Source organism: Pleurodeles waltl, chromosome 3_1 (genome assembly GCF_031143425.1).
Source record: "Pleurodeles waltl isolate 20211129_DDA chromosome 3_1, aPleWal1.hap1.20221129, whole genome shotgun sequence".
Classification (NCBI taxonomy): domain Eukaryota; kingdom Metazoa; phylum Chordata; class Amphibia; order Caudata; family Salamandridae; genus Pleurodeles; species Pleurodeles waltl.
Window position 1 is genome coordinate 24,994,542 of NC_090440.1, and position 22,984 is coordinate 25,017,525.

At 47.8% G+C, this 22,984-nt stretch overlaps 1 protein-coding gene across 1 annotated transcript in view; it reads left to right on the forward strand.

Moving 5' to 3' along the window:
* Positions 1-22,984, forward strand: part of LOC138283713 (F-box/WD repeat-containing protein 7-like) — a 334,239-nt gene that overhangs the window by 215,463 nt on the left and 95,792 nt on the right. The window contains exon 15 of the mRNA XM_069221757.1: positions 7,747-7,946. Within this exon, the coding sequence (XP_069077858.1) occupies positions 7,747-7,946 (200 nt within the window). The remainder of the gene's footprint in view (positions 1-7,746; positions 7,947-22,984) is intronic.

Here is a 22,984-nt window from a genome sequence, read left to right on the forward strand (position 1 = left end):
GCGCAAGGATGCAGTTAACCAACCGCTAAACCAGCTCAGGCCGGGGCGCTACTGGAGCAGATTGCATCATTTTATGGCTCCCTTAACTTTGCTCCCAGTTCATCGCAAGTCAAAAGTTAAAACTAATAAATACCACAATAATAAACAATGATCACACAGCTGTGTTTGCGGACCAAAAGAAAACCTAAAAGCAGCCTAAAACGGAGACCGAGAAAGTCAAACTATGGAAAAGACAAAAAATTATGGTACAATGAGTTGAGACAGTGCAAAGGAAAGCAATAAAAATCCAAATCATGAAGGAAGGAAAAAGAAAGCAAGAAGGAAAGAGGGTACATATGAGCACAGGAAATAAAGAAAACAGGTGGAAAAGAAGAAAAGGAAGGACAAAAACAAAGAATGAAGGATGGAAAGAAGAAAAGGAACGTTTAAAGAAATAAAAAATAAAAGGAAAAAGGAAGGAAAGCAGCAAAGCATAATGTAAGAATAAAGAAGAAATGTGAGACGAAAGGAAAAGCAATTTAAGAAGATAAAGAAATAATTAATGAGTGGAAGGAATACAAATAGAAAAGATGCAAAGCAGGTGTGAAAGAAAGCCAGGAGCAACATAAGAATGAACAGACATAAAGAAGGACAGAAAGCTAGAAAAAAGGACTTATCAATCAGTCAATCAAACTGTAATTGTATAGTGCTGATTCTCACCCGAGCGGGTATCCAGGCACTGTGCTGCTGAGTCAGTTAAAGAGCCAGGTTTTGAGCCCCTTTCTGAAGTGGGTCAGCGCGGATGAAGTGCGGAGGTGGAGTGGGGAAGACGTCCCAGGACTTGGTGGGGAGGTAGGAGAAGGAGCGACCTCCGGTGTGGCAGCGTCTGATGCGTGGTAACTGAGCGAGGGCTAGGTGAGCGGAGGTAGATGGAAGCTCAGGCGGTGGTTCAGGTAGGCGGGTTCTTGATTGTGGAGGGATTTGTTGCCGTGGGTCAGGTGCTTGAATTGACATCTTTTCTGGATGGTGGAGGTCTTTCAGCTGCTGGGTGATGTGGGTCGTTTTTGGCAAGTTGAGGGTCAGTCTGGCTGCTGTGTTCTGGATTGTATAGAGCATGGGTACTCACAAACTTTTTCTCGGGGGCCAAAATTGCAGTATGGTTTGCGGCCGAGGGCCGCACTGAAGTGACAGCGGGGGGCGGGGCTTAGAGGGGGCGGGGCTTAGAGGGGGAAAACCACCCCACCCCCTTTTTCAAAACAATGCCCCTACCCCAGTAACACACACAGCGTGCACACATACGGCGCCATCTGCTCTCACCCCTACCCCAGTAACACACACAGCGCCATCTGCTCTCACCCCTACCCCAGTAACACACACTACGCCATCTGCACACAGCGCCATCTGCTCCCACCCCTACCCCAGTAACACACACAGCGCCATCTGCTCTCACCCCTACCCCAGTAACACACACTGCGCCATCTGCACACAGCGCCATCTGCTCCCACCCCTACCCCAGTAACACACACAGCGCCATCTGCACACAGCGCCATCTGCTCTCACCCCTACCCCAGTAACACACTGCGCCATCTGCACACAGCGCCATCTGCTCCCACCCCTACCCCAGTAACACACACAGCGCCATCTGCTCTCACCCCTACCCCAGTAACACACACAGCACCATCTGCACACAGCGCCATCTGCTCTCACCCCTACCCCAGTAACACACACTGCGCCATCTGCACACAGCACCATCTGCTCTCACCCCTACCCCAGTAACACACACAGCGCGCACACACACAGCGCCATCTGCTCTCACCCCTACCCCAGTAACACACACACACAGCGCACACACACAGCGCAATCTGCTCTCACGCCTACCCCAGTAACACACACTACATTAAAAACAAATAAATAAATAACCAAAGAGCCTTACCTGACTCAAAGCACTGTAAAGATGCCATAAATGTGGAACAGCAGGCAGGCGGGCAGCAGACGTGGAGCCGGTGACAGGAAGCAGACGACCAAAGCCCCATAAAAGTTAGCTGCAAGCGCTGACTTTTATGGGGCTTTGGCTTCCAGGATCGTCAGGGCAACGCCATAAACAATGGCCGCCGTATGTAAACATAGAGGAGGGCCGCGGGAGCATGCTCCTGCGGCCCTCTTCTATGTTTACATACGGCTGCCATTATGATGTGGCGTTTGGTGTGCGTCTCGCGGGCCGCCAAGCTAGGTCCGTGGGGCCGCTGGCGGCCCGCGGGCCGTACTTTGAGTACCGTTGGTATAGAGTCTTCTCAGGAGCTCAGTGGTGGTGCTGGCATAGAGTGCGTTGCCGTAGTCCAGTCTGCTTGTGATGAGAGCCTGAGTCACTGTTTTCCTGGTGTTGACTGCGAGACACTTAAAGACTTTGCGCTGCAAGCGGAGTGTGTGGAAGAAGTATGAAGCGACTACGTTGTCCTGCCGTTTCATGGAGTGTTTGCTGTCCAGAGTGATGCAGAGGTTGCGGGTGTGGTCTTTTGCAGTGGGAGCGGGTCCAGATTGCGATGGCCACCAGGAGTTGTTTCAGAGGGAGGTGTGTCTGCTGAAGATCAGTACATGGGTTTTGTCCGTGTTGAGCTTTAAGCAGTGGTTCTTCATCCAGGCTGAGACATTCTTTATGCAGTTGTGGAAGTTGGTCTTCATCGCGGTGGGTCCGCTACGAGCGAGAGGATGAGCCGGGTGTCGTCGGAATAGGAGACTTTATTGATATAATGGATTCCGACGTACTCTGGAGTCAACAAGGACAATAAGGCAGGGGAAGCATCGGCACAGGGAGCCAGCTAGACTGGCAGCCAGGAGGGGCACCGGGCACTGACCTGCCCAGACATAAGGAAAGGAGGATGGAAGATGGAAAGAGAGAATGAGATACACATAAAAACAAAAAAAGACGATGGAAAGAAGGAACTAAAGAAGCAAAAAAAGAAAGAAGATGTAAAGGATGAATGAGAGAAATAGGTCAGGACAGGTAAATTAGTAGTTTTCTTGGCAAATTCATTTAAAAGCTTGCTATAATAGTCCTCATTTTGCATCATTTTCTGCAAATGTTCCAGAGCGGTACAATTCCCATGACACTTCACAGGAAGGGTTGGGATTGCTCACTTTACTTGCGCATTTATTGCTATGTATGGGTCATAGTGTTTTTTTTAGGGTCGAGCCTGCGTTGCATGCGCTTGCGCATGCGTATCGCTAGCGAGACGCTTTAGGAATTAGAAAAGGGCTCAGAGCCCCGACCACATCACGTCAGTGTCTTTCATTGGCTCGTGGGCTTGCCTGTTAGAATCTGCTTGCTTTCATTAGTGGTTGCATACGTCATGCCTTTTCCAGTGGTTAGTCCTCTTCGAGCGCATCGACCAAGTGCAGAAAACATGCGAGGCTCGCTGTTTTCCATCAGGTTTGTGGACTACTTTTTCTCTATTTTCGCTGCTCGATTTTGCTTGAAAGAAGTCGAGTGCTTTGAATAATAGCGACCCTGTTACACAGTTAATTGCACTTTTGCCGGTTACGTACATAATTGCACTTTTGCCGATAGGTTTCATTACGAGTGAACTGTAGCAGCGCGATCACGCTGTTTTTTTCTTTTAACGTGGCAAGAAAAATCCGGTTGGGAGTTTGCAACTGGTAATAGCTGTAACTCGGACAAAGGCGAGACCCTAGTGCATTGCAAATGCTTGTTAATTTTTCAGGCTACTCCCTTGGTTTTACATGTCATCTTCATGCGTGCTTGGGGACACAGATCACAGGAGGGGAGATAGTTGGTAACACTCCTCCATGCGCTTATGTTGATCTATTCTGCCTCCACTCTGACATGGGCTTCTGTGCCCCAGGGATAGGGGAGAGGGGTGCTCGCTGCCCCTACCCACACTATGGGCCTGATTCTAACTTTGGAGGACGGTGTTAAACCGTCCCAAAAGTGGCGGATATACCACCTACCGTATTACGAGTTCCATAGGATATAATGGACTCGTAATACGGTAGGTGGTATATCCGCCACTTTTGGGACGGTTTAACACCGTCCTCCAAAGTTAGAATCAGGCCCTATGTTCTGTGCAGCACCTGTTTATGCAGCATTTTGCATCACAGGCTTCTCCCGCTGTGCCCCCCATTCTCGGGACCCCCATCACTCTGGCCACGTCCCATCATCCCATGAGCAGACGCTGGTCCACGGGAGGAGAGATGTGAGAGAGATGTACTTCCCATTCACCTGTATTCCTCTCCACACTCAAGAGAATTTAACACTCTGTGGTGGAACACTTCTTGAGGGAGTTGTGACACAAGTCTCCCTGAGCAAAGAAAAAAGGTGCTAGGTTAGCCAGAATGATGAGCAGGAGCAAGGGGGCACAATTGTACTGTTCCTGGAACTTCTACTAATGCTTCGTGGAAAGGTGCGTCCGGCATAACCTAGATGATGAGAGGGTTCGAAGCCACGTATTCGACATCCAGACGGATGGACGCAGTAAGGGGGGCTTTAGTGCATCCTGGGCAGGGACCCCATGCAAGGGAGCAAACAGTGTTTTCACCTTGTGTAAATGACTAAGCCGGCCAGGCAGAGTTGTTGCTCATTGCCGTTGCTCTGCTTGGACCGGAGTGTCCACTCTAGGGCTGGCAAAATATTCCATTCAGCCCACAGAACTGGTGGAGTTTTGGCGACTCCTTGTTACTCTTGTAACAGAGTTCTAGTAAATTTCCTCCAGTCGCTGCATGGTGGATTTATTTTCGCAATTTCTGGTCTCTAAGAGGACTTCCAGTGAGATTTTCCAACGCGGTCCTTCTTGATAATACTCAGAAAATCTCACATATGTTTTTGATGGCATGCAGACGTGCTCAGAGTCCTACTCTCGATAATATCCAGACGCACTCGTAGTTTGGCTCCAGGCCCAACTGTAAATCACTCAGGCATCTGTCCCTGAAAAATTACATTTTTCAATGGCCTACTTTTAATAAAACTAAGCTTCTGTTGCAGAGGATAAGGTCCCCTCTTAGCTGTGGACCTAAAAAACACAGTGAGTGAGAGTGCTGATGCTGATAATGTCACACCACCCACATCTCACATTGAGTTCTGCTCCCTTGAAGAATGCACAGAGTTCTCTCCTTGGTGACACAAGGATATCTTTGTGGTCTACTCTTGATAAGTGACTGACCTGCTCAGTATCTTGTCTTTGTAACACCTGAAGTCATAGACACACAATAACTTCACTCTTCCGGGTTTGACTTGGTTGACAAAGCCAACAAAAGTCAGAGAGAAGGGTAAATGGAGAGGTGACAAAAGTTAGTCACTAGGTGGCCGGTGGTAAGCACCCGGCTATCTGGGCTTAAGGGATCGCTAAGAGAACTAAAAATGACTGTGGTTGAGATCAGAAGAACCCAAGTGGAGATGGAGACCCAGCTCATCATAGGATGTTGATAAAAAATGAGTAGGGAGTCCTTCACTCAACCTTGCATAGTTTCTGTCATTGTCAGATGAGCAAGGTGGACATTCCAGAGAAACCAGCATTAAAGTTCCATCCGATCCCTCTGATCTGTGTGGGCAGATGTTGAGTAGGTTCTAAATGGCTGATCTACAGAGTAGACATATTTTGGGTGTCCCTTCCTCTGCTGCCTTTTTCTGCCCCCTTCCACCTTCGATACTGTTGGCACTGCTGGCTATATCAGAACCTTGAATGAACAAAGTAGGGGGTATGAGGATTTTTGAGAGCCTGACTTATTACCCCACCTTAATTCAGAACCAACAGAACGCCTGGTCCACTCTACACCTTGCAGGGGCTAAAACTGGTTCCCCTGGAGTCTGAGTTTATGTTTTTACGTCTAGACATGGTAGAGACCCATTAGGTGACGATTGCTCTGTACATAGATTGATGTCTACTGGAGAAGAGAATGATAAAAAAGAAGTCAAGGTAGATATTGTGTAAGCTTATGTCTATCATTATTTATTTGTACAAACGTTAGCGCTTGTAGTTATCTATAATTCCTGCGTTTGAGCTTCTTGCTCAAGAATACAGTTTTAGAAATATATTGCAGAATGTTACTTAACTGGATGTCAGATTCCAGGCAAACACCTGTTTTATTTATGTAGTTCCCAAACATGTGTTAGGATGTAAGTGTATTGTTCTATCCATAACAGAGAACTCTAGTTGTCTAAATCCAGAATTGAATAACCAGAGGGTGCTTTTAAGCAACTGGTGAGCACCAATTCATCTTTCAGATTGTATGGTTGTTCTCTAGGTCCTTGAGCCTGATGTGCAGACCTCACAGTTCCCTGAGGCAGTGGTGATTGGCCAAACATAGGGGGCCTTCCGACACCAGGCTAGTGGTGACTGACGAACCAGAGATACCTTCCAACACCAGCTGGTGGTGATCGACCAACCATAGGGCCTTCCAGCACTAGGCCACTGGTAAAATATAGGTGCTTTTCAACACCAGCTGGTGGTAACTGGCCAAACATAGGTGACTTCTGATACCAGCTTGTGGTGAGTGGCCAAGCATAGGTGACTTCTGACACCAGGTGGTGGTGATTGACCAATCATAGGTGCCATTCAACACCAGTCTGGTGATAACTGGCCAGAAATAGGAGCCTTTCTGACACCAGACTGGCAGTGATTGTCCAAACAAAGGGCGCTATCCTAACTCGTGGCCAGCCTTCCATCTGGCCGTCACAATGGAGGGATGCTTCTACAGAAACCCATGAACCAGGGTTAGTGAGTGGCAGACATGTTCCCAAAGTATACTGATGGACAGTGTGTGCCAGCCAAACAGTGTATGCCACTCAAGCAGTGTGTGACTGTCGGGCATTGCCGATGAGCGTACGCCAGCCTGTCAGTGTATAACACATTAACAATGTGTGTCTAACCGGTGACTGTAGGCCAGTCAGGAAGAGTGTGCCAGCTGGCCAGTGTGCCAGCCGCTGAATGTATGCTAGCCGAGCAGTGTACCGTAGCCTGATGGGGTGTGCCCAGCTGGTGAATGTATACCAGCCAGGTAGTATACATTAGCTCACCAGTGTGTGTATTTGTGTGTGTCCAGTCAGTGAGTATAGGCCAACTGGACAGTGTATGCCGGCTTGACAATGTGTGTCCAGCCACTGAATGTATACCAGCTGGGCTGTGTGTGCCAGCTCGACAGTGTGTATCTAGTCACTGAATTTAGGTCAAACGGGCAGTGTACACTAGCTGGACAGTTTGCTGGGTTGTGTATGCCAGCTCGAAAGGGTGCGTCCACCGGGTGATTGGGTGTGTAGATGAACCGGGCTGAGTATGCCAGCTCGACAGTGTGTGTCCACACGGTGAGTGTAGATGAACCTGGCAGTATATGCCAGCCTGCAGTGTGTGTCCACCCGGTGAGTGTAGGTGAACCTGGCAGTATATGCCAGCCTGCAGTGTGTGTCCACCTGCTGGGTGTAGGTGAAACAGGCAGTGTATGCCAGCTCGACAGTGTGTGTCCACCCGGTGAGTGTAGGTGAACCGGGCAGTATATGCCAGCTCAACAGTGTGTGTCCACACGGTGAGTGTAGATGAACCTGGCAGTATATGCCAGCCTGCAGTGTGTGTCCACCTGCTTGGTTTAGGTGAAACAGGCAGTGTATGCCAGCTGGACAGTGTGTGTCCACCCGGTGAGTGTAGGTGAACCGGGCAGTATATGCCAGCTCAACAGTGTGTGTCCCAGCTAAAGGGTTTGTGCCCAGTGGGCAGAGTGCTGCTGTTCAGGATTGCTCAGTGAATGAATGCTCTTTTCCCACAGTGCATCCGGATCTGGGACCTGGATTCCGGTCGCTGCCTGAAGGTGATGTGGCCCACCAGTCCGGATGAGATGCCCACTGCAGCTGTCATGAGCATCTCGGTGGCCAAGGGGTACCTGGCATGCTGTGCTGGCTCCTGGATATGGCTGTACCACCTGGAGACCTGCAAGTGCCTGAAGACGTACAGGCACAATGAAAAAAGGTGAGAGCACTCTGTACAGGTTGCTGTGCTTTTACCTGCAATTTATAAGCACCACAGCAGCCTCAGTTTTACTGATAATAAACACCACAGCAGCCTTCTTTTCACTGATGATAAGCACCACATCAGCCTCCATTTCACTGATGACAAACAGCACAGCAGCCTTAGTTTCACTGATGACAAACACACAGCAGCCTCCATTTCACTGATGATAAACACCACATCAGCCTCCTTTTCACTGATGATAAACACTACAGCAACCTTAGTTTCACTGATATTAAACACCACTGCAGCCTCCGTTTCACTGATGATAAACACCACAGTAGCCTTAGTTTCACTGATGACAAACACCACCTCAGCCTCCGTTTCACTGATGATAAACACCAGAGCAGCCTCATTTTCACTGATGATAAGCACCACAGCAGCCTTAGTTTCATTGATGACAAACACACAACAGCCTCAGTTTTACTGATGACAAACACCAGAATAGCCTCTTTTTCACTGACTATAAACACCAAGGCATCCTTAATTTTACTGATTATAAACACCAGAGCGACCTTCATTTCACTGATGACAAACCCCGCAGCAACCTCCCTTTCACTGATGACAAACACACAGCAGCCCCTCTTTCACTGATGACAAACACACAGCAGCCCCTCTTTCACTGATGACAAACACACAGCAGCCCCTCTTTCACTGATGACAAACACACAGCAGCCTCCTTTTCACTGATGATAAACACCACAGCAGCCTTAGTTTCACTGATGACAAACACACAGCAACCTCGTTTTCATTGATGATAAACACTGCATAGATTTCTTTTCACTGATGATAAACACCACAGCAACCTCGTTTTCATTGATGATAAACACTGCAGAAGCCTCTGTTTCACTGATGAGAAACACCACAGCAGCCTCCTTTTCACTGATGACGAACACCACAGCAGCCACCTTTTCACTAGTGACAAGACCAGTTATGGATGGACAGAGGGATGCTATGTGGTGTTAAGGAGGGAGGCTGTGGCATGTCATGTGACATTATGTTTGCAGAATGATGTTGTGTTACGTGATGTTATATCATGCTATGGCATGGGAAGGTCCGCCGTGTCGTGTTCTGTCACGTTACTTTATTTATGTCACCCCAGGTTGCATGGTACTTTATGTTTCGGTATGTTATTTTGGTGAATGGCTTTTGCTATGTTTTAGGCAGGTTTGCTATATTTTGTTATGTGATGGTATGTCAGTTAAGGTACATTGTGGTAGGTCATGGCGTAGAACTCTGTGACGTAACATCTAATGTTCTAGGTCAGTGGTTTCCAACCTTTTGACTTCTGTGGACCCCCACTTTCTCATTACTGTTCTAGGTGGAATATAATGCTTTTTATATCATGGTGTAGTATAGTACCTTATGCTATGTTGCACCTGGAATGTGTAGAAGAAAATATTCACTAAATATCTAATACGTGTACCTAAAGGTAGTAATAGCAGAATGTAATGCTCTGCGTTGCACATAAAACTATGCACAGCAGTGTTGTGAGTAGACAAAGTCTAGACAAAGTAGACAAAGACCGGGCCCAGGGGCCAGAGATTCTGCTGGACACAATACAGATATTACCCGGATACAATATACAGGGGCACAGCTTAGAAGTTACATGCCCAAAACATGCAGTGAGAGGGAGAAGGTTCCCCTTCCTTCAGCTGATGGATGGAGCCACAGGTACAGTACTTGGGAACCTGAGAAATGCTCTAATGCTGACAGCTCAGACGGCCCTACAGGAACCCTCAAGAATGACCCATCCAGGAAGGCAGAAACAGCCACTCACAACCTATTCAGATGTGGATTGATTAATGTCTGCTCCATAATTAAATGTAGTTCAGAGATAAGGGAAATTATTGTGGAATCCAACTTTGATTGCTTATTCCTGACGGAGACCTGGGCCAGAGCTCACTCCGACCCGGACTTTGTCACAGCTCTGCCTATAGGCTACGGTGTAGAGAGACTAGATAGGCTAGATAGGAGGGGAGGTGGTATGGCGATTATTTTCAAACACAACTTGGGCTGTAGCATAAATTCATTAATGGTCACTACAGATATTTTTGAAGGTGGGTACTTTAAGCTTAAACAAGGGAATTTGTTAAGAGTAGAAGGGCTCTTAGTCTATTGTCCACCGGGACCCAAGAAGAATTTCCTACAGAATTGGGCCCAAATTATTGAACCGCTACCCTCCGCTAATCACAGTTTAATTCTTGAAGATTTTAGCTTCCACTTGGAGAATAGAGAAGATGGTGGCACCCTTACCCTCCTGGACTCTGTGACCTGCTTTTGTTGGAATCAAGGGGTTATGTCAAATACTCATAATGGGGGCCACAAACTAGATGGCATTTTCTCCACTCAGGAATTTATCCCAGTATGGAAGTGCATGCAGCTGAATTGGACAGATCATAGCCTGATCCCCTGTGAAGTGAAATACAGGAGATGGAAGGAATCCAAGCAGACTTCCACTACTCCCAGTAGAAACTGGAACTGCATTGTAAAAGAGGATTTCACCCTAGCTTTAGAGAGATATCAGGAGAAACTTGAGGGAAGTCCTGGAGCTCGAGTGGCAGTCTTTGACTCATGGGTTACAGAAACAATCAATATGGTGGCCCCTTTGAGGGATACCAAACCTAAATCTGGGGAAACAATTTCAGCCCCATGGTATACCGAAGAGCTTCAGGCACTCTAGAGGTCATGCAGACGACAGGAAAGGAAATGGAAGCTTGACCAGGGACCTTTTGAAAGATTGAAACTCAGAACTATGGGGTACATACAAAAGCGCTGTAAAACGTGCAATGTCATGCTAGTTCTCCCAGAATCAGAAGTGCAGGCAACTCCCCGAAAGAGCTGTTAAAGTAGTAAGTGGCATAACGGCCCCCATCCCTTATCAGGAGTTAGAAAACTCACGGAAATTCTGTGACAGTGAGCTACTTTCTTCAAAGATAAGATCATGAAGATATTTGCTGAATTCTCAGCCCCCATCTGGCTCCAGGAGCACAGGTCTCGGAGCTCAATGATGAAATAGCTGGAGGTGTGACCCTGGCCAAATTTACACCCTTAACATCTGGCCAAATCACCTCCTTTCTGTCCAAGATTCACTCAAGCTCCCCTAACGACCCCTGCCCCCCCAGAGTACTGCAAATGGTCAGCGAATGCATAGCAACGCCTTTAGAAAAGGAAAAGTACTAAAATCAAGAACGTTTCCTACCCCTTGGAAAGAGACTGTCATCATGCCCGATTAAAAAAAGGCAGGAGAAGACCCAGGAGTTCTTAAACATTTGCATCCAATTGCTCTCCTACGGATGCTGGCTAAAGTGTTAGAAAAGCACACCAGTGAAGAACTCATTACCTTTTGGTGGCCCATGACCAACTGGACATCTCTCAACATGGATTCTGGAAACATCACAGCACTGGGTCCTTCTTACTTGTCACCACAGATACTATAAGAAAATAGGTGGATCAGGACGGGTGCGCTATTCTGACCCTATTAGATCTGTCAGCTGCATTTGACACCACCTCGCCCCAGATACTGATACACCGCCCATCCCAGGCAGGCACGAGGGGCTCGGCTTTGAGCGTTCTGGAGACGCTTCTACTAGAGAGAATATTGTCAGTCAAGTGCGGAGACGTCCGCTCAGCCCCTTCCCAGCTCCCCCGTGGAGTTCTCCAGGGATCATCTCTGAGTCCAACGTTCTTTAATCTGTATGTTGCCCCTCCGGCTAAACTGGTTCGATCTTTTGAGTTCCAGTTGTCCTTGTGCGGACGACAGCCAAATTATTGTTACCATGCAAGGCAGCGTTCACATCACAGCTGACAGGTTCCAAACCTGTATGAGAGAAGACAATAAGTGGATGAACCAAAATTGGCTAAAAATGAATGGGGGAGAAAACCGAAGTTATAGTCTTTGGTGCGAATACCACCATTTAGAATCACAACTGGTGGCCCGAGGCATGTGGGACTTTACTCACACCAACACCTGCTGTCAGGAATCTTGGGGTTATTTGCGATTCAGCTTTAACCTTTGATGCCCAGGTAAATAAAGTTGTTGACTAATTAAAATTATTAAGAAAGTCCTGCCTTTTATCCCACAGGAACTTAGAGTGACGGTAGTCCTGGCCCTTGTTGTGTCCAGATTGGACTACTGTAATTCCCTGTACCTGAATATTAACAAACTATCTTTAAACAAGCTTCAACTTGTTCAAAACTCAGCTGCTCGACTGGTGCTCAGGTTATCCAGGTTTTCCTCCATTAAGGAGTGCATGAGGGAGCTGCACTGGCTTCCAATTAGGAAACGTATTACCTTCAAGATGCTGTGCTTGGCGCACAAAGCCCTTCATTCCAAGGGCTCTGGATACTTACAAACTGCAGTCAGCTGCTTCTTCAGCTGCCCTTTCTAACTGGAAAATTGATAGGCTTTTTCCCTGTTCAACTTCGGACTCACTTTCGCTGGTCCTGGCTTTCTTCAAATCTGCTTTCCTGGTGACCCTCACCCTCTTGTAGTCCTCAAGGCAGGAAAGATTGCTATGTATGCCTTGCCTTCTCTGCAGTGTAGACTACTCTCAGGTTTGGGCATTGCACCTGTCCAAAATAAGCTCAGTGTTTTCTATTCTAACACAGGCGACTGCCACTCCTCGACAGTGGTCTGATTTTTTCCCATTTCCATATTACCAGCTGGTGCTGAAAATCTGGGTGGGCTGGTAACTAAACCACCTGGTGAATTCTGTAAATCCAGTATGACCTTTCACCCCTACCAAGCTGGGCTCTGTCCAGGCCGTAGTAGTGAGCCGGTGCTACTCACAGTAATCAGGATGTTGGTGCATTTCAACTTTGTTGGTGCACTAAATCTTCCAGATCTGCTGGCGGTGTTCGACACCGTTGACCACAGCATTCTACTTGAGCGTCTATGGTCTGCAGGCTCCACCTTGGTCTAGATTTCTTTCTTTCTACTAGATCTCTCTCAGTGGGTCATTTTGTGGTCATTCTCCTAAGAACCTCACTGTGTGGAGTACCTGAAGGACCCACTCCTTCCCTTGATCGCTTTAATTTCTGTCTTACACCACTGACCAAACTCTTCGACTACCTTGGATTATTGTTGAATGTGTCCTCCAGTGATACTCGGTTTATTTCAGGAGACATCGCTGTTCTCTTCCCGGCTCTGCTTGGGACTCGCCCACATGCAGACGAGTGGCCACAGGGTAAGGCTAAATGAAGGGAGTAGAGAACTGCTTATTGTAGCTCCCACCGCCCTTCCACACAATCAAACTATAGCCCTTCAGGAGTGGGCCCCTGTCCGGTAAATCAATGTAGGACGCAATCTTTGATTGATTTTCAGCACCTGTCCCATTCCTTCCCAGCAAACTAGACACATTGTAAAATCAACTGCGTAAACACACACATTGTGTGACCAGTGATTTTGTGTATTCATTCAATGCAAGACCTCAAATCATAGATATTGTAAAATCACTAATGTGATACACACTTACACATATTGTGGGCTCACTGATGATGATATACTCACGCATTGGGAGGTTTCTAATATAATATAGACATTGTAAAATCAATGATGTATACACACACATTCTGTGACCACTGATTTGATATATTCGAGCAAATGCAAGATCTCAAGTCACAGGTATGGTAAAATCACTGATGTGATACACACTCACATATGGTGTGGTCACTGGTATGTTATACTCACACATTGTGGGGTAACTAATTTGATACAGACACACATTGTGTAATCATTGACAGGATATACACACTCAATGTGAGATCACTGATACTCACACATTGTGAGGTCTCAAATTTGATACAGACACACATTGGGTAATCATTTTTTCTGATATACACACTCGGGGCCTCATTATGACCCTGGCGGTTACCAGACCGCCAGGATCACCGTCGCAGTTGGACCGCGTCAAAAGTGGCAGTCCAACCGCAACATTAGGACCGTGGAGAAAGTGCCACAGTCGGCCTGCCAGCACTGCCAGGTTGCCACCAGGCAACGGCCTGGCAGTCTTGGCGGTTGTAATCCGCCAGGGCAGCGCTGCTAGCAGGGCTGCCCTGAGGATTACGAATCCCCTTTTCGCCAGCCTTTGCATGTTAGCCCTGCCATGCAAAGGCTGACGGAAAGGGAGTGCCGGGGGCCCATTGCATGGGCAGAGCAGGGGCCCCCATGGAAATCCCCGTTGCGCTTTCCACTGCCCGAATTACGAGCAGTGGAAAGAACGACGGGTGCTGCTGCACCCGCACCGCCACATTGGAGCCGGCTCAAATACGAGTCGGCGTCAATGTTAAGGCCAGCCCTGTGGTGAACTCCCAATAGGGCCGGCGGTGTTCAGGCCGCACAGGCAGCCTGGTGGCAGTACGAGTTTGGCGGGAGGCCTCCACTGCCTGCATCCCTCATGAAGTGCCTGCATTAAGGATCTTTCAGGATCGTGCCCGGCTCTGAGGTCGCTGTCCGAGCAGGAACATCACAAGGACTTGGGGGCCCTGGGCCAAACTTATTTTGGGGACCCTGTTCAGAACAGCTTTGAATTTATGATTCAGTTTCAGCTCTTTCAGGCCCTCTTTGACCAGCTCACTGGTCCAAATTCTAAATGTGGTTACATCTCATATTTAGGGATTTGTGTGTTTTCAATATTGTAACACAGCAGCAGCTCACTAATATTACTGCAAAAAATCTCAGGGACCCCCTCCCATTTCTCATACATGAGGCACTGTTTTGTTGTAAAAGAAAGTTTTTTTTATGGATGTTGTATGAAACATAAATACATTTTTCTGCAAAACGTCTGTAATAGACTCCCACACATCACTCACATTAAAAAAAGATTAAAAGAAAACGTTATTTAAACAATGTGTTTAAGAATTTTTCAAGGGCATTGGGGAAGACTCTCTGTAGAACAGAACTGGCTTTACCAGTTGCCCCTGAAAGGCTGGGTCCCTGGGCCAGAGCCCGCTTTGTCCATGCCTCAAACCGTCTGTGTCCCAGCTCCCACACATGGGGGCCCCTCCCTGCAGAGTGATGGGGCACCGGTGCACCTTTCCTGATTGTGAACTGGGTGCTTGCTCCTCTTGGCCCTCTTACCTACTACTGCACCATTTGTAAAACGCATGGCTACCTAAAATTCGGGTTTCCCAGCGCTATAAAAAGAAAAGGAGTGCAAAAACCTAACCTTAAATTAGGAGAAAAGAACCGCCTTTAGCTTTCTCAGATGATTGTTATCCGCTTGCGGACTTGTCGGTAAAGCGTTCCACGTTTTAGGTGCTAAGTATGAGAATGATCTCCCCCGTTCTTGCTCTGGATTTTTGGAATGACCAGCAGGTCTTGCTTGTTGGACCTTAAAACCCTACACATCTTAAAGGGCACCGCCATATGTTGCAGGAGGGTGGGGCCTGCTCTATGCTTTGCTCGGTGCAGAATGCAGAGAACCTTAAATTGTCTTCTGTATTTTATCGGCAGCCAATGGAGAGACTTAAGCGCAGTGCTTGCCGACAGTGTTTTCGGTATTCCCAACAGGCCGCGAGCAGCAGCGTTCTGAATAATCTGTAGCCTGTTTATCACTGCTTTGGGACTCCGAAGATGTGAAGGCGCCGCAGTCAAGGCGCCACAGTCAAGGCGCCACAGTATCATCCCTTGGACCACCACTCTGCGTGATCCCATGGGGAGCCATCTTAACGCCTTCCTAAGGGCTCTCAAAAGGCCAAAGCAGCAGCTCGATATCTTTTTTACGTGTGGGGCCATAGTCAGATCCTTGTCCAGAGTCATTCCCAGATTCTTTACCTCTTCCTTAGGGGATGGTCGATCCCCTAGGGAGGTTGGCAACACAGTCCTGTCCCAGTGCATAGTGTTGCATCCTAGCACCAAGACCTGTTTTCTCCTCATTGAGTCTTAGCTAACTGGTTCTCATCCATTCATACACCCTTTCCAAACAGCAGTTTAATCTTAATGAAACTGCATCAGTGTCTGGAGATCGTGTGACCACCATCTGCGTGTCGTCTGCGTAGGATACCATCTTAAGTCCAAGTGCGCCAATGATATCTCCAAGTGGGTGCATATAGATGTTAAAAAGGGTCGGACTTAAGGATGAACCCTGCGGTATACTGCACTTCAGCAAATAACGAGATGAAAGTTTCGTTCCTTCACTGACTTGAAAGGTAGCATGTTACAGAAAGGAGGCAAGCCACCTTTGAGCCTTCCCTATGATGCCTCCTCTCTTCAAACGCTGCAGCAAGGTCACATATGAAACTATGTCAAAAGCGGCACTCAGGCCCAAAGCATCAGTGCCACCGATCCCCCTTGGTCCATGGTCATTTTCAAGTCGTCTGTGGCTCTTAAAAGAGCAGCTTCAGTACTGTGTCCAGCTCGAAAGCTAGTGATGCTGTGCACAGCTAGTGGGGCTGGGATAACCGACGCGTATCATCTAGCAATGGAAGAATGCCTGATGGCCAGTACGGTCAGGGCCTGGCTACCAATGTGATTGACCAGGTAGGGGGGATGGGAGTGTCTTTTTCCTGTCTGAGACAGAAAGTCCTTGCCTGAGAGCCAATGTGAGAAGGTGCCTCTAGGGAGGTGGGTGTCCAACTTATTGTTCTTTTCCATATTCTCCATCACTGTACCATTTCCCTGGGACCTGCTGCCACCAGAAGCAGTGAAAGAACCCAGGCCACCTCCAGGTATCGCACATCAGGTGCACTTTTTAAATGGTGCACTATAGCGCAAACAGGGACATGCGTAATACGGGCCTTAGTGTCCTCCCACCAACAATGTTGGTGGTCTAATATGCCCTGCACGACTGGATGGCATGCCAACAGACGGTCTTGCTCTACAGGTCTCTTTCACTGCCATGTTTCTTGAACTTCTTTCCTCCCCCATCATTCCTTGCCTCACTTGTTATCCTTTACCCATCTCCCCATTTAACAATTTAAAACCAGGCTCTCCTGCCACAAGTGTGGTAATTCCAAGTTCAAAGCCCTGTGGCGTCCAGCCTGAAAAAGACACAACCTAGGAAAGGTCCCTGCCTGCCCAGTCTGTGACAAAAGCCGAGTACAGCACCAAGAGGTCGATAGGTGGGTTCAGTCTGAGCCAGTGATACACAATCCCTTGTTTGTGGGGGCCTGGGCTCTTTCACTCTTTCTCATACAGTGCAGTTACTCGGTAAATAACATGGAATGGGGAATTACCGGTGGGACTGATTTATTTTTCACTCATCAAACCACAAAGAATTCCCAATTCCATGGGGTTTAACAAATACATTTACCCTCTACTCTGATCCAGTGGTAAATGGATACAAGGGCTCCTGTGTAGGGTGGGGGCATTGGGGTGGGGTAGGGTGGGGGGCATTGGGGTGGGGGGCACTGGGGTGGGAGTAAGTGTGGGACTCTGGTGGGTGCTTAGGGGGGGAAAGTGGAAGGACATTTTTGTCAGTGGGGAGCATTGAATGTCAGAAGAAAAACATGGACTAAGTCTTGACTGCTGTCACAGCCAAAGCCTCATATGATTTTACCAGGTGGAATTACCACTCCATAAAATTGCGCTTCGATTTCCCACACCTGAAAAAAGCTACCCATTCATTACTGGGCAAGCTGGAACTCACTGTGGGCCATGAAGGGCCTACGAATTCGAGAGCTGGGTCTAGTCTAGTGGCGGGCAACGCCGGGGGCGGCCTGGGTCCTTTCACTGTTTCTGGTGGCAGCAGGGAACCAGCAAATGACACAGTAATGGAGATACAGGAAAAGAACAAGTTGAGCAGTCGTGAAGGTCACATTAGGACCCACAAACATTTTTAGTGGGCTGGACACCAGGCTGTGCATTACACATGAGGCGCAATGTCCCTGTTTGTGCCATGGCACACCATCCAAAAGATGAGCATGGTGGAGACTGGACTAGTGCATCCTGTTAATATGAATGAATGTGCTTCCCCTGTGGCAGCCACAAACTTGTGCTACCCTGGGGCGAGTGCATTCAGTGAAATACAAAGCAGCTGCTTCCAAGCTAGTCCGTGTTTCGCTGTCCAGGTGGCAAGCTACTTGCCCTTTAAAGAAGAGACAAAAATCCCCCTGCAGGTGGGCTCAGTGAGTGACTGCACTTATCTGCAAGGGTATGTCTGGATGGGGCCCACAGGGCACCCTTTCTCCCCTCCAGAGGTGGCACCTTTTTCTGATGCACTGACAGGGGGCCCCCTAAGGTCCAATTTGTTTCCGCACCTGCATTTACACGGGTCACCCCCCTCTGCAGGAGAGCACCAACGCTACATGTGCACCACTGCTATCAGTGTTACAGAAGAGGCCTCACAAGTCTCTGCAGCTGCTTCTGTAATACCATTGTGTTCTGGAGGTGCATAAAGTGGGCACACAGGCCTGTTGTGCCCCGAGGCACTATGCGTAATACTGCCCCTTTTCAGATGTCCTTGGTGTCTGTCCTCTAGAGAAGGGGTAAGAGAATATTCTCCTCATTGCTATGCCCATGAGGCTGTTCTCTTTTCGGTAGTGCACCCAGTTAGAGATACCACAGGGGCAGGATTGCTAGGGAGCCCAGTGAGAGACACAACCTTAGGGAGTTCAGCTGCCATCCTGGTCAGAGCAGTGCATAGTTTGAGCCGGTGGTTTCCAGTACTCAGCATCAGCACTTAATTGTCAACTCAGAAACTTATGACAGCCTGTCACATGGTGGCGCTGTTTGTCTACTTTAGAGGTGAGCACAGCAACAGCTCTTTATTAATTCAGTAGCATTTAAAAATGACTAAAACCTGCCACCCAAGCCATTCTTATAGCTTTATTGGCCTGGAATAATCTGAATGGCCCCACTTGTAGGAGTGCGATGGTTGGTAGTTGTGTTGGTATTGTTATTGGCTGGGGTGGCACAGGCAATAGGTGGTGCAAGTAGCAATGGCCTACTGTAGATGGCCCTGGCACTTATTTTGTTACAAATTAGGCAATGGGCCCCACTACGCTGTATCACAAGGGTGCTTTAGGGGGTGAAGATGTGAGTGTGTAAAGTGTAAGCATCCGTCTGATGTTGTCCAAAAGAACTCTGACTGTGGCTCCCTCACGTACTCACCTCCATGATAGTGAATCAGTCACCCACATCCTGCAACAGAGGAATCCAAGCCGATCAGGTGCCGGCACCATTGGAGTGGAGAGATCCACTAACATGAGCTCCCATTGCGCTGCGAGGGGATACTTGCGTAGCCCCAGTGCATCTTCACGGTGGAGAGCCGTGTATTCCCCTCCCGCTCAAACAGAGAAGGAACGTGTCCATGCTTCGGTGGCTCAGGAGACCGCCATTTGTGGGTTAAAAGGCGTTTGGCTACCACGAGCCCCAAGTCCAAAAAGCGGGACGTAGCCTTCAACTTCTTACCCCTAGGAAACAAGCCCAGGATGCACATCTTCCATGTCAGTAGTAATAGCCGGTCTACGCAATGCATTAGGCGTGCTAGGATTGAGGACCAGTACTGGCTCAGAGTGGGGCACGACCACATCATATGCAGAAAGTCTGCTCCTAAGCTTTGACAGCGCGGGCAAGTGGTGTCTGTTTGGGCAAAATATCTGTTAATTGTTTTCCGGTGTAAGATAGGCTCTTTGAGTAACATAAGATTTGGATGAGTCGAAATGGCATATTGCGTGGGACATACGTGGGAGTTTCCAATATGGCTACTCATTCCTTGTCCATGAAAGGCCTCCCACTGTCACCCTCCCAACGCGCCCAGAGAGCCACAAGTGGTCCGGACGTATGCAGCTGCAGAGAATCCGCTATCCACTGTACTATATGCCTCCCTTCTCCAAAGACATGCATATACTGCAGCCTGTAGTGCGTCTGGGGTTCCACAGTGATGTCACCCCATGCACGCTGCAAGGCCTGCCTGAGGGAGCCATACAGAAGAAAAGTGCCTGGACCCAGTTTAGCAGTCTCCCTCAGTGTGTCATGGGTATGGAGGGTACCATCTGTGTAAAGATCTCCTAGGGTGTATATTTCCGTTGCATGCCAGTCAGCGAGTTCTGCCGCCGATGTGATATACGCACCGCGGGGTGTCCCTAAGAGTTGTATGTCTGGTGCGTAGGGAATAATATCCCTTGTGAGGTAGCAGCATCTACGAAAACAACAATATGCTAATTTCAACAGTAGGGACTCCGGTGCTGCAGACTTAGCACAGGGATGAAATAAATGAAGGTCAGTCACCCGCATCCTTTAAGAGGACTGGCTCACTGATGCAATGTCTGTGGTCCTTTGGGATGGGGTTGGGAGATGCTGTTTCGAAGGGACTCTCTTCCTTTTGTTGCTTGGGGGGAATCAGTACAAGGGCAGCTCTGCATTGCACACACCTGACGCTTGGGACATAACCCCACTCTTATTCACTATCACCATTTGGGCCACTTTGGTTCTTATCCTGATGTGCATGGGGCACTATGTCTAGACCTGTTCACACAAGGGACCAGCAGGCACCAAGTACTACACACAGGAAACTTTCTCAAGTTTCACACTACCAGCTAAAGATGCTACAAGTTTTCAAACACTGCATGGTGATTTCTTATTTAAGGGCTTTCAGCCAGGCCATGGTTTTGTCAGTTATAGATGTTGGCAATATTTGGTTTTCAGCCTCCCAGGGCCCGGGTGAGAAGTAAAATGATCCCCACACTCCAAGAGGCCACAATTAGAATGGGGCCAGGAAGGCATGATGAGGTCACTGCAGCCAACCCTCCTCTGAAAGCAGCACCCTGCCTGCAGCCTATGGAGGTAAATACCAGAGTGGCAGACTGGCCATCTGGCACTGCCACGTCCCCACGTCGCCCATAAATCCCCACTCCTACTGCCCTTTACCCAGTTCCCTCATTGAAGTTTAAAACCAACCGGAAAAGTATTGCTTCTGTTTATAATGGTTAATCATCTTGGATTCCATTTCTTGGGGTCACTGGACGTCCTACTCTGCAGCTTTAAGAGGCCAGTTTAATATTTATTGTAGCTGATTTACCACTCTCTATGTCCTAGCCCACAGCTGTAAGATGATGATTTACCACTCTCTATGTCCTAGCCCACAGCTGTAAGATGATGATTTACCACTCTCTATGTCCTAGCCCACAGCTGTAAGATGATGATTTACCCCTCTCTATGTCCTAGCCCACAGCTGTAAGATGATGATTTACTCCTCTCTATGTCCTAGCCCACAGCTGTAAAATGATGATTTACCCCTCTCTATGTCCTTCCCACAGCTGTAAGATGATGATTTACCCCTCTCTATGTCCTAGTCCACAGCTGTAAGATGATGATTTACCACTCTCTATGTCCTAGCCCACAGCTGTAAGATGATGATTTACCCCTCTCTATGTCCTAGCCCACAGCTGTAAAATGAGGATTTACTCCTCTCTATGTCCTAGCCCACAGCTGTAAGATGATGATTTACCCCTCTCTATGTCCTAGCCCACAGCTGTAAAATGATGATTTACTCCTCTCTATGTCCTAGCCCACAGCTGTAAGATGATGATTTACCCCTCTCTATGTCCTAGCCCACAGCTGTAAGATGATGATTTACCCCTCTCTATGTCCTAGCCCACAGCTGTAAGATGATGATTTACCCCTCTCTATGTCCTAGCCCACAGCTGTAAGATGATGATTTACCACTCTCTATGTCCTAGCCCACAGGTGTAAGATGATGATTTACCACTCTCTATGTCCTAGCCCACAGGTGTAAGATGATGATTTACCACTCTCTGTGTCCTAGCCCTTAGCTGTAAGATGCTGGTTTACCATTCTCTATGTGTCCTAGCCCGCAGCTGTAAGAGATTGACTTAACCTTCACTCTGTGTCCTAGCCCGCAGCTGTAGGATGCTGATTTACCACTCTGTCCTAGTCCACAGCTGTAAGATGCTGATTTACCACTCTGTCCTAGTCCACAGCTGTAAGATGCTGATTTACCGCTCTCTATATGTCTTAGCCTACAGCTGATGTAATCCCAGTACTTTTTTCCCATTTTATTATTGTTACCGATATTTCAAATACTTTCAAGTTTTACCATCTGAGAAAGAGTTCCCAATGCCACCTATGTGTATTTCTTCATTTTAAAATTATGTGAAAATATAAAATAAAATAAAGTGAATTAAAGTCTACAAGTGAACTACAAAATCCACTTGATCAGGCTGTGTACAAATACATGTACTGTAGAGCTTACAAATATGGGGGGTCATAATTAGACTGCACACCTGGAAGCATATGGACACGCACCCTTTTCAAACATCTTCAAAAAGAGAGAGGAAGCAGCGCCCAAGCCCATCATCTGCAACCAGTGCACATTAGAAGCTGTCATTATAGGCTTGCAGACTTCTCTTCACACACAGGTGCTAATCAGAGAGTGCAGTAATTAACTAAATAATCTCACATCAGGCGAAGCACCTGGACCAGAAACAGTAATTAATGAAAACCTGGAAGACGCCATCTCCAAACTACAAACAGAAATTAATAAAACATGCAAGATGGCGCTCAGATCCGGCTGTCTTCCTGGCACGTGATCCTTGCTGTTAGCACTCCATTGTACAGCAAGCATTAGCAAAGCCTTTGGGATGTATCCGTTTTGTCAATACCTTTGTTGTGAGGGTACCTTAGTAGCCTTATGGGTGTGTTATTTTAGCCATAGGCCTGCAGCCTGTGTCCTTTAGCCTAGTTGCAATTCATTTTATTCATTTTTATTTTCTGAGCCGAAACTGTTTTCATTCTTTGTACTCTGACATTCTCGTTCTGTGCTGTGCTCAAGGCTGTCTCCAATCTGTTGCCGGCACAAAGTGGATCACCATGGCCTCTGCCACTTCACGGAAACATGCGTATTTTACATTAGGGCAGTTTAGCCTAGAACATTAGCTGTTTTATTATAAAACATCTATGTGCCCTCCTATACGTTAGAGGGAGAGTTCCAGGCAGAAGATTGCCACTGCGTCCTGTTGCTTCATTGCAGCTGTCTGCTGAGGGCTATAGGTGATAAGTCTAATTGATAGACCACGGTGAGAGTTTCTTTAGTTAA